This window comes from Eurytemora carolleeae, unplaced genomic scaffold (genome assembly GCF_000591075.1).
Source record: "Eurytemora carolleeae unplaced genomic scaffold, Eaff_2.0 scaffold237, whole genome shotgun sequence".
In the NCBI taxonomy this organism is placed as follows: domain Eukaryota; kingdom Metazoa; phylum Arthropoda; class Copepoda; order Calanoida; family Temoridae; genus Eurytemora; species Eurytemora carolleeae.
The window spans coordinates 298995-311264 of record NW_019396130.1 but is presented as its reverse complement, the minus strand read 5'-3'; the positions used below and the strand labels follow the sequence as shown (position 1 = coordinate 311264).

The 12270-nt window shown below is 37.6% G+C and overlaps 1 protein-coding gene across 1 annotated transcript; it reads left to right on the top strand.

The window, feature by feature from the left end:
- Window positions 1-751: 751 nt before the first annotated feature.
- On the top strand, window positions 752-12048 carry LOC111695832 (ras-responsive element-binding protein 1). Its single transcript, XM_023465285.1, has 4 exons — window positions 752-868; window positions 6979-7185; window positions 7978-8116; window positions 8893-12048. Exons 2-4 carry the CDS (start codon window positions 7012-7014, stop codon window positions 11913-11915), a joined length of 3336 nt encoding a protein of 1111 aa, XP_023321053.1. The 5' UTR covers window positions 752-868; window positions 6979-7011; the 3' UTR covers window positions 11916-12048.
- Window positions 12049-12270: the final 222 nt, after the last annotated feature.

Here is a 12270-nt window from a genome sequence, read left to right as displayed (position 1 = left end):
CTAGATATCCAAGTATCTAGTTATCCAAATATTTAGGTATCAAAGTATCTAGGTATTCACGTTTCTAGGTATATAAGTTTCTAGGTATTCAATTAAATATCTAGGTATCAAAGTAATTCAATTAAGTATCTAGGTATCTAAGAATGTAGGTATCCAAGTATCTAGGTATCCAAGTATTTAGATGTCCAAATATTTAGGTATCAAAGTATCTAGGTATTCAAGTTTCTAGGTATCCAATTAAGTATCTAGGTATCAAAGTTTCTAGGTATCTAAGTAACTAGGTATCTAAGTATCTAGGTATCCAAGTATCTAGGTATCCAAGTATCTAGATATCCAAGTATCTAGGTATCCAAGTATCTAGGTATCCAAGAATCTGGTTATCCAGATACTCCGGAATCAAAGCATTAAATTATAATAGCACATATCTAGGTATGTACAATGTACAATGTTCGTAGGTCTCATAATTCTTAATTTGAACTTTTTTAAAAGGGATATTTTAGGATCAAAAGTTTTAGATATTTATTTCGACATTTACCAAACTAAGTTGTTAATGTTAATGGAATTATTCTTCGTAAAATTATCCAAAATAGAAAAACAAATCTTTAAAGTTTTTTGGAAAATATTTGATTCTGGTTGATATAGATATTTATAAATATCATGGATTAAATGGAAATTGATGGAAATAGAACCGGATTGAAGATGACCGTTCAGAAATTCTGATTTGGGGGGAGACCGATCCTTTCTCCGTTCCCCGATCCTTGTAACCCAGGCCGGGCATCGTCTTAAGATTATTCAGTAGTTTCTATACCAGCGGACAGTTAGGTCGTGAGACAAGTTACTCTTCTCAACTCCTTGTTTTTATCCTATGGTAGGTCTTTATCATTTATCTTTTCTCAACCTTATATTTAATCCTGGAGAAAGCAAAACTGTTAAACCATGGTTTTGGTATCAGTAAACACTTTGAAAGTTTGAATGCATTAAAGATATTGTTCACTTGATCTTCATTATTGTCTTTGGCTTCGTGTGCCATTAGAAAATTAAGATGATGAAGATGGTTTCTCAAGTGGGACAAAGTTGAGTAGGTTTGGACGTATGGAGTTGGGTTTAAGTGTTTATCTTGGAACCTGGAGAGGATTGAAGAGTGAGTTTAAGAATTTTATCATGTTCTCCCCATCATCCCTGGTTATATTGAGAGGTTTAGGACGAACTCTGATGTAAAATTTTTTTACAGCAGAGAAGGGATGAATTGCGGTCTTGAGATGGGATAAATTTAATCCATTTTGGGTTCTCCCTGGTTCGAAGACTTGAACTGCAAAATTTCTAGGAATTATTGCGCATCGTGTTAAAAAGATACAAGTTGTATTATGACTGGGATTTTTTCCTGGTTTAATATTAACACCATAGCTCGCCAAATATTCTTGTAAAAAAAGATCAATTTATCTTAAAACCGTTTTATCTCCTGGTATGAAGTATATGGGTTGGATTTATCTCTTCACCAAACCCTTCCTGTCTTGGCGAAAAATGATCTGAGATCTCTAACCCCTCTGTTTTTGCAATTGCAAAAGTCTGAATGCACTGTTTGAAAGTTTTCTGCATCGGTTCATTCTGTTTGAATTAGTGATTTTATTAGTTCAAGATTGGAATTGTATTTCGAGAATCAAGTTTCTTTAACAAGCTCTTATTTAAACTTGTTGCTCCATCCCGCAATGACATTTTGATACTTAAATTATTTTAAATTCTATTATGTATAAGTTTCAAAGGATTAAAATCATGGGTTAGGGGGGGGGGGTGAAAGGATGAAGGGGAGGTGGGCTGGAGTTCTGCACCCCAGGAGTTTAGTATATTGAAAACATTGAATTCTTTGTAAATATGATAAACAATTTATAAACAAATGCTGTAAACATCTCGAACTCAGCATCCATTCTTTACGGGGGTTCCATCCCCACCTCCCCCCCCCCCTCCAACCATGACTTTAAAGTCACTTCTTCTATCTCCCTTTCTCAGCCTTTTCTTGAAATTTTAATTTTTCCTTTTTTGATTTTCGGCAAAAATTCTATGACTTCCAAACTTACTTCTAGTGCGTGAATATTTTTCTATAAGTTTTCAAAACAGAAATATAAAAATACCAAGTGATTCATTCAAATAATTGTGTTGTCTTGAATTTGTGTATTTGTGGAAATAATTTTCTACTGAATCAGCCCGTTGCAAATACTCATTTTTAAAAAAACAATTTGGTAGATTTTATCAGCAAATTCTCAGGGCACACGACACAGCATTTTTAGGAAAAAATTGACAAATTAACTTTTGTTTTCAAACATAATATGTCAAACCTGCAATCTTTTACAAAACATTTTCATGAAGAATTTAAACTCTATTCATAGAAAAGATTTATTTATGTCTTATGTGTTAGTATATATATATATATATATATATATATATGAATATATACATAAAAACATAGTTTTTATATCTTTATCTCACGCTTATCTAAGTATGAACCTGTTGGCGCCTAGGCCACCTGTGTTTTACATATCATAGAATAGGAGAATAGAATAGAGGCACATGCTTTTATTGAAAAGATATCGACTCCCGCAAACCACCTGTTTATTCTCCTACCCGGAGTAAGGTTGGGTTGGGAATCTTTAGATATCTTCTCCTACCCGGAGTAAGGTTGGGTTGAACATCTTTAGATTTCTTTTCCTACCCTGAGTAAGGTTGGGATGGACATCTATAGATATCTTCTCCTACCCGGAGTAAGGTTGGGTTGAACATCTTTAGATTTCTTTTCCTACCCTGAGTAAGGTTGGGATGAACATCTTTAGATATCTTCTCCTACCCGGAGTAAGGTTGGGTTGAACATCTTTAGATTTCTTTTCCTACCCTGAGTAAGGTTGGGATGGACATCTTTAAATATCTTCTCCTACCCGGAGTAAGGTTGGGTTGGGAATCTTTAAATATCTTCTCCTACTCGGAGTAAGGTTGGGATGGACATCTTTAAATATCTTCTCCTACCCGGAGTAAGGTTGGGTTGGAAATCTCTTTAAACTAGATCTAAAACCATGAACTAGGCCCGATTGAATAATAAACCGTGGTTTTCTGCAATATATATAGTATAGAAATATGATTGTAAATAAGAGAGGGGAGGAGGGGGGGATGTAAGGAAGAGAGGGAAGGAGGGGGGGATGTAAGGAAGATTTAAAGGGGATTATTGAATGGTTGGAAAGTTTCCGTTTAAATTGATCTTCAACAGTTGGACCTTGTTGTTTCCTGGCATTGTTTACATCAAACCCAGAACATATCCCCCCCCTCCTCCTTGGAAGATAATAAACCCCCCCTTTGTAATACCCGGCTTCCTGTGTGCCTGGTTTGCTTGAGTTGAATCTGAATGGAAACATGAATCCAGGGTTTGCTTGGTTGATTATCAACTATATTTCATAATTTAGAGTTCAATATACTCTTCAAAATTCATCATTTAAAAGTTTTCATCTTACCTTCTCATTTTTATTCGGGTGTTTATTTAAAAAGATTTCCTTGAACAATTTGAAAAAAATATCCCTTTTTTGGATGATCCACCTGTTAGTAAACCAACCTGTATTATTCATTCAGTCTAATTACATCTCATTCCTTTATCAATACAGGGGGGGGGGGGCAAAAATAAACTATCAATTTTTATATCCATACAGGGAGGTTCTAAAAATAAACTATCTACTCCTGTATCCATACAGGGGGTTCTAAATTTAACTATCCATTTTTATATCTATACACCAATAAACTACATAATATGAATACTTTGTCTAATTTCAACAAGTTCGATCATTTATTCAAATAATCAGAAAGATTAGCTATTTTTACAATTTTGAAGTACAATTACAATTTTAATTTTCATGGTAATGTTTGCTGAACGTTTTTTGAAGAAAATAATTCTGCTATATGTAGTTTGTAGTTTGTACAGCTAGATGAGATACTAGCTCTCTTAAGAAACTTGGCACAAGATTTGGATTTATTGTGGCGACTCTAATAACGTCTAATGAGAAATTGGTTTGATCGTGTGATAAAGTGTGCTGAGAACCGTATCTTTGTCCTACTATGTTCCGCTACTGGAGCAACAGATGAATCCGTCCTTCCAACTCTCTCATACAAGATCTTTATTATCTTCAAGACTAATCTTAATTGAGATTCAGCAAAAAGTAAACAGTCAACACTTTCTAGATATCAACAAAGGATGTGGGGAAACTGGACTTGTTAATTAGATGAATACTGCCTCCAGGGCTGTAAAATGTTTGGACCCCCCAAGGGATAATAAAGTTATCTCCCTCTCTCGGTACCTTGATCCTGTCAATCCAGTCCAGATTCATCCTTTCAAGCGCATACAGGATATAATCACTTATGACATGCTACTCCGCCTTTGATAACCTTATTCTACTTAATACCCCCCCCCCCCNCTTCACTACATTAAACTTCTACGTGTTAGAAAATTTTCCAAGATTCAATTTAAACATCAGTTGTATAATAGTATATCCAAGAGAGAGGGTTTTTACACGTCTTGATCCTAGAATTTTGTCTAAGGTTGGGTTTAAAAGGTTTACAGCTCCGGGAACTGTATCCGCAGGGTTGGGTTTATATCTCGGAGAAACCTTGTCCTGATTACGAACCGTGCGACACTTATGGCGCAAAGAAACTTTATTTGTTGCAGAAATTGAGAAACCTTAAAATTTATTTCCGGGCGGGTGGAGTTTTATTTCTGGGTCAAATACAAAAATAGCACACTCCCAACTTAAAATGCCCAACCATTTCTCTTAACTTCTTTTTTTAACTAAACCTTCTTTTTTTTCATATTGCTAATTACTAATTATGATAAATTACTCGGAGAACATATCTGCTGTACACTTGATGACATAAAGCTAATTACCCCCGAGGGTGTTTCTAATCCTGTTAGCTCTCAGCACGTTTCAGTTTTGTTTATACTCAATCAAGAAACAAGGCTGTCAGGGTGTCCAGGAGCTGTGGGATTAATGTCTGTAATTAACCCATTCCGCGGCATCTTCCAGATGTTGCGCAGCTGGGTCGTCTTCTTCTTGAGGCTGGACTGAAAGGGCAGGTGGGGAGGGAGGATGTGTTTACTCCTTGCTATTTATTAGTTCAGTTTCCAGTTCCTTAATGGATAATTAGACTTACAAATGTTCTATCACCAGTCCGGGCAGTCAATTAATGCCACCACAACCTTCCCTGGACTCCCCCCCCCCTTGAAGACAGGATGCTTTTAGTCTTTTTAAATAAGAACTATTTCCTCCAAGCATAACCAAGTTTTATCTAAAGCACACAAAGGTGTCCGTCTTTGTCCACTCTGCAGATGTAATTTGAAGAGTTCCCAAGCATATAGCATTCATGCCTTAAATTAGTCAGGTTCAACCGGCTTGGACTAATTTATATAGAGGAAGGGCGTATTTGCTTCCAAGTGGGGGAAGGAGGGTAATCAGAGGGAATGGGAAGAAGGGGAATTGCCCCCCCCCCCCATGGTGCGCATCCATGTGAATGATCACAATCACTTGTTACACTTCCCTCCCTTTCCCACCCTTCTTCCCTCCTTTATCTTGGATTTTCTTTCTATTTTTTTCATATTTGTTCTTCTACTTCGTTTTTATCATCTTTCTTCTTTGTCGTCCCTACCTTTTCTTCCATATTTAATCTAGCAATGCAGTGCAACATAAATCTTATTGTTCTTAAAACTAGTCTTACATAATGCTTAAAAGAATGTATTTTACAACAGGATGAGATTTCAAATATATTGACAAACAATGATCAAAGCCTGACATTTAATTATACTTTTTTCATCATCATTAAACAGAAAAATACACCGTCAAAAGTATTAATGTTGTTGACGGCATCTTTAATGTAGAGATTAGAGAATATTCAGTTCAATGTTTTACTCCAACATTATTAGATAAACTGGTGGTGCATAGCAATGGGAAAGGATGTGTAGCAAATAACCATAACTTATAGAGGATGTGAAAAAATCTTGGACTTTCCCTCGCCTCCCCTCCTCTCTCCCCTCTGCTGTCAATCAGTGCGGATATGGTACCACCCTACAGGGTATTTAATTCTGCTCTTCTCTCATGGTTTCAATCCTTCCTCATTCCAAATCTCTTCGTGGCTGTACAATTCTAATTTTACAATTTTTCCTCTTTTTGATTCTTTTATCTTCCCTATTTTACAAAACATTTTCATGAAGAATTTAAACTCTATTCATAGAAAAGATTTATTTATGTCTTATGTGTTAGTATATATATATATATATATATATATATATGTATATATACATAAATAGTTCCCATTAACCCATGTTTATTGACTGATGACGCCTCCTTCTCCCCTCCATCTTACATCATTATTATATGTAATGACTTCCCTGCTCCAGTAATTGATGAAACTAGGATAGATAGATAGATTTCCTTCATTAGTGAACAGGTTCATAGTTTAGTCTACAGGTTTAGTCTATAGGTTTACTCTACAGGTTCAATCTACAGGTGTATTCTACAGGTTTAGTCTACAGGATGAAATCATGATGTTATTCTCTATCTCCTGTTTTCTGTACACGGAAGGTTTAAAATTGTCACTTGTTGGTAAATCTATAAAAACGAGGTTTCACTTTGCTCTTGTGAGGTTTCTTGTTAATTTCTTTATCCAACATGAATACTGTTAGGATTATGCATACTTACCATTATTATTCAGTTTAATTATACAGCTAGAGAACTTGAAGGTCTAAGATTAATGATTGGTGTTGAATCTAGAGTACGGAGTAATTCTCACGGAGTAGAGATTGAGCGCTCCAAGATTCGGTTTCAAAACAATAGATTTCTTCTTGTCCTGACCAGACCCACTTCCGTTACAGATATTGCTTTTCCCCAGATCTCCCCCCCCACATCAGTTCCTCCCCCCCTTCTTCAAATGAACCATGAAATAATCTTATTTATATTTCAGATTTGAATAAACCTGAAACCAAGAGACTGAAGGATGCAGGTGATTCCTAGCTCACCCTTCCTCCCAACCCTGCTCCACCAGCAATACCTAGCTAGGGGTAGACTTATGGCCCTCCCACAACCAAACCCAGCCACGCCTCCATCCAGCGAGGACAACATGTCTCCACCTCCAGCTTTAGACTTTAGAACCGATGAAGAGGACAAACAGGTAGAAATTATAATCCGTCCTTTTCTCATATCTTTCATTTTATGTCCGTCCTTTACTCATATCTTTCATTTCTTATCCGTCCTTTACTCATATCTTTCATTTCATATTCGTCCTTCACTCATATCTTTCATTTCTTATCCGTCCTTTACTCTTATCTTTCATTTCTTATCCGTCCTTTACTCATATATTTCATCTTTCATTTCTTATCTGATCCTCACTCATAACTCTAATTTCTTATTTATCCTTTACTCATATCTTTCATTTCTTATCCGTCCTTTACTCATATCTTTCATTTCTTGTCCGTCCTTTACTCATATCTTTCATTTATTATCCGTCATTTACTCATATCTTTCATTTCTTATCCGTCCTTTACTCATATCTTTCATTTCTTATCCATCCTTTACTCATATCTTTCATTTCTTATCCTTCCTTTACTCATAACTTTCATTTCTTATCCGTTCTTCACTCATATTTTTCAATTTTTATCCGTCCTTTACTTTTATCTTTCTTTTCTTATCTGTCCTTTACTCACATTTCTAATTTCATGTGTCGTCCTACTTTTTTCCTACTATTCCGTCCTACTATAATAACTCCTTCCAGTTCTTAAATATTTGTTTTATTTCTTTTTCATTCTTCTATTTTTTTAACTTCCTTTATTTTTCCTTTATTTATTCCTGCAGAAACCTAGATTAATCTTAAGCTTTGTTTGCGGAGAAATCCGGGAGAAAACCCTCTAGTGTATTAAGATACCTTGAGCAAACTGAAACCTGATCCTAACCCTGGATATTTCAGACGAGCTACGACCAGAACCGAGCTCGAGATTTCAAGTGCCCTCTCTGCTCCGAGAACATGACAAGCTTGAAGGAGTTTACGTCCCATCTCCGGGGACATAATGAAGCTAAACCTACTAATGATCCTGCTGATCCTACAGGTACCTTGACTTACATCAATCATTTTCAGAACTTTAAACAATTTATTTTTGGCAATCATTATATTAGGTCTCATTATTCCTGTCTGATGTGAATATTAAGATGAATTTTCAAACTGAAAAATGGAAAAGTGTAGAATTAAAAAAAGATTTAGTTACTTATATTAATAATTTGTCTTGGTTAACAACCTTGAAACAATTTATCTTTGAAGAAAAATACATGATCTGCAATCTATCCATGTAAAACCTTGATAAATCCTATCAATCTATCCCAGTATATATACATAAATAGTTCCCATTAACCCATGTTTATTGACTGATGAGGATGGAGAGATCTGAAACAATTTGTATTAATAAATATGAAAACTGAGAAGCTTCACTGATTATTGTTTTATAGTTACATAAATATTTACATCTTCTTCTTCAAAACTCTTTATTTGCTAAATAAATACGAGATTTAAACACATTATTTTCATTACTGATTTAAAACGTCCACAACAGTGTGGAACAGGTTTTTGCATATATATATGCAATATTTCAATATACCACATATATATATACATCTACTTATCTTTTTTTGTTACTATTTATATTTACTTATTTCTATCGATCTATTTATATATCTATATCTATTTTCTTCTCTATCAAACTAGCTCAACATTTGAAGTATATCTTTTTATCTTTCTTCATAGTTTTATATCTATTAGAAAACAGAATTTATATCTTTCTGTCTTACATATCTATCCAATATGTATGTCTATATCTATATAATTGTTTAGGTCAGACCAAGGTGTACAACTGCTGTCTGTGTGGGAAGATGTTGTCCTCCTTCAGCTCCTTGGACAGGCACATGTTGGTCCACTCAGGGGAGAGACCATTCTCATGTGAGGTCTGTGCACAGACCTTCACCACAAACGGTAACATGCATAGACACAGAAGAACCCATAATGTACGAGATTCCTGTGAGAGCGATGGTTCTGCCGGCTCAGGGACTAAGCGAGCACGAAAGAGGAAAGCTGCGGCTCCTCCGGTAGGACAGGACGGACTCCAGAGTAAGATAAGTGTTGATGAATCCAAGTATTCTCTGCTGAATTGTCCGATATGTCCTGAGAAGTTCTACAGTGATATATCTCTAGATGTTCACATGATCTCTCTGCACCCAGGACGGGATGTAAAGTGTGAGGAGTGTGGACACCCCTGTCCGTCCTACAACTATTATAAACTCCATAGAAACATGTTTCATTTCAACCTGGGTTCCACTCCGGTCCATTCTTTCCCAGGATCTCTGATCCAAACCCCGTATACAGGAAACCTTCAGGTTCTGATCAACCCTACAGAGACAGGACGTCAACCTTCACTGCTCCTCCCCACACCCTTCTCACCTGTTAAAGAGGAAGAGAGGGATTCCTTATCTAACTCAGACATCCACAATACTTCCTTCTGCTCGGAGACTGGGACTGGTCAGGATGATGATCCTGCGCTCAAGGAGATGAAATTAAAGGGAGAGTTCCCCTGCAGACACTGCACAGCTGTCTTCCCCAACCTCAGAGCTTTAAAGGGACACAACAAGGAGCATATGATCAATCCTCCGTTTGAGTGTAATGTTGGAACATGTCTGTACTCCACCACGGATAAGAGTAATCTACTCCAGCATATGCGAGGACACACTGGACAGAAACCTTTTGAATGTAAGATTTGTAACTTCGGGTTCACCACAAAGGCAAACTGCGAAAGGCACGTAAAGAACAAACACAACAAGAACAACAAGGATGATGTTAGAGAGCATATTATTATCCATGAGGGGGGAGAGGATGAATCTAACTCTGGAGAGAAGGAATATAGAAACAGTTCCTTTGATCCTGAATCCGCTCAGGGTCTTATTTTCCCCCCTACACCCCCCAGATCTTCAGCATTCATTCCATACAGACCTTTCGAGGTTGATCGTGACATCGTGGACTCCGAGGATGACTGCGAGGACGCTCCTCTAGACCTGAGTAAAGCTGCACCTAGAGCTGTAGAAGACTCTAGAAAATATTCTCATGATCTCAAGATGGAAGCCAAAGATGAACCGGTACATCCTGCTCTATCTGATAAACTTGATACATCCCTTCCCTTCCCCCATAAACCTTTCCCCTTCAACCTTCCCTTCCTTCAAGGGACTCCTCCGGGTCATATCTGGCCTCATCAGTTTGGTTTAAACGCTCTAAACTCATCCTTCCCATTCAACCCAATGCATCTTGCTGCGCTTTTGGCGGCAAAAAACGAAGAATTTAAAAAGCAAGCTGAAGCTATTCATGCCAAAGAATCCGCAGCTGCGTTTCAAAACTTTAATCAGATTCAAGATCTAGGTTCCCATAATCCTCTTCACAGTCAAATCTCTCCAACCAACTCCTCCCTGTCAACTGTGAGTCCTCAGAGTAGTCCCCAGAAGCCAAGTCTAAACCCGGAGTCGGATTCGTCCTACAAAATGATTATAAAGAACGGAGTTCTCATGCGGAAACAGAAACAGCGTCGGTATAGAACAGAGAGACCCTACGGATGTGAACAATGCAAGGCAAGGTTTACTCTTCGCTCCAACATGGATCGTCATATGAAGCAGCAGCACCCGGAGGTTTATTATCAGAAACCTAGACCAGGACCGGGACGGAAACCTACAGTTCAAGGAGATGATTCTCAGAGTCAGGGTCTTATCTCAGTCAAAACTGTAGAGCAACTTCAGGAGAGACAGAACGTGTTGAAGGACTCCTATGAGACGGAGGAGGAGGAGGAGGAGGAGGACGGATTCATGGAGGACGAGGAGGAGCAGAACCTGATTATTGATGATAAGGAGAAGATGAGAGCTGAACATCAAACTTTCAGAAATATTTCTCAGTTCTTCACCAATGAGAACCTTAGCAAGGATGATGTTGAGGTTGAAAGTGAGAGTTCTGTAGGAGATGAGAAGAAGATCTCCGCCTACTCCGCTGCTCCCCAGAGAATGAACTGTCCCTACTGCCCCAGGAAGTTCCCCTGGGCCTCTTCCCTGGAGAGACATATCCTCACCCACACCGGACAGAAACCGTTCAAGTGTACAGAATGTTCTCTTTGGTTTACAACCAAATCCAACTGTGACAGACATATACTCAGGAAGCATGGAAACAACAACCATGAGAAGGAGGATGATAATGAGGAGGAGGAGGAGGAGGAGGGGTTTCATCTTCCTTTTGGAGTTGAGACCCTGAGACGGGACTCAACCTGCTCTGATTCTCCGTATAAATGTCATATCTGTGATGAGGGATTTGCTGACCGAACCTCAGCCGTCTCACATATAGAAGAATCTCACGAGGAGGAATATAATTCCCTCATGTCAAAGGGAGCATTTGAACCCAATGAGGAGCAGTACTCCCAGCAGCACCCAGAGTCCGGAGAAGAACTGTACGACCATATACGTGGCAAGTTCCCCGACTACGCCAACAGGAAGATCATTTGTCTCTTTTGTTCTAGAAAATTTTGGTCCGCTGAAGATCTCCGGAGACATGTTCGAACCCACACCGGAGAACGTCCTTACTCCTGTGACATCTGCAACCGGAAATTTACTCTCAAGCATTCAATGCTCCGACATAAGAAAAAACACGACTCCGGTGTCTCCAACAACGGAGAAGGTAGCGACGATGAAACGATCTCTAATAACTCCAGCTCCGAGGACGGATCTACTCCGGATATGCCTCCGACTGTTCTCCAGACCCAGGTGTTTGACAAGAAGAGAGCAAACCTCATGGAGAAGATAAACCGTCTTAACTCTGGAACCGAGTCCAATCAGTAAATCAAATCTGTAAACATAGTTGAAGTTTAATTTATTGTAAATATGTAGATATTTGATATATTTTATCATTTTAATAGATCTTAGTTCATTTCACCTTATCATATTATTAATAAAGATATATTTAATTTTAAAAGTTTTTTTAGTAATTTATAGAAAGCAAGATCTGGTGTTAAGCTTGACAAAGAATTGATTCTTTGCAACAAAATCAAATTTTCTAATCCATAAGTATTTGTAACCTGATGATTTAAACCTTTGTACTTAGATTATATTATCGAACAGAATTCATTGGACATGGGAATATAAAGATATAGGTATTAATTAGTGTGTGACAAAGACTCAATTTCTTTGTGTCAAG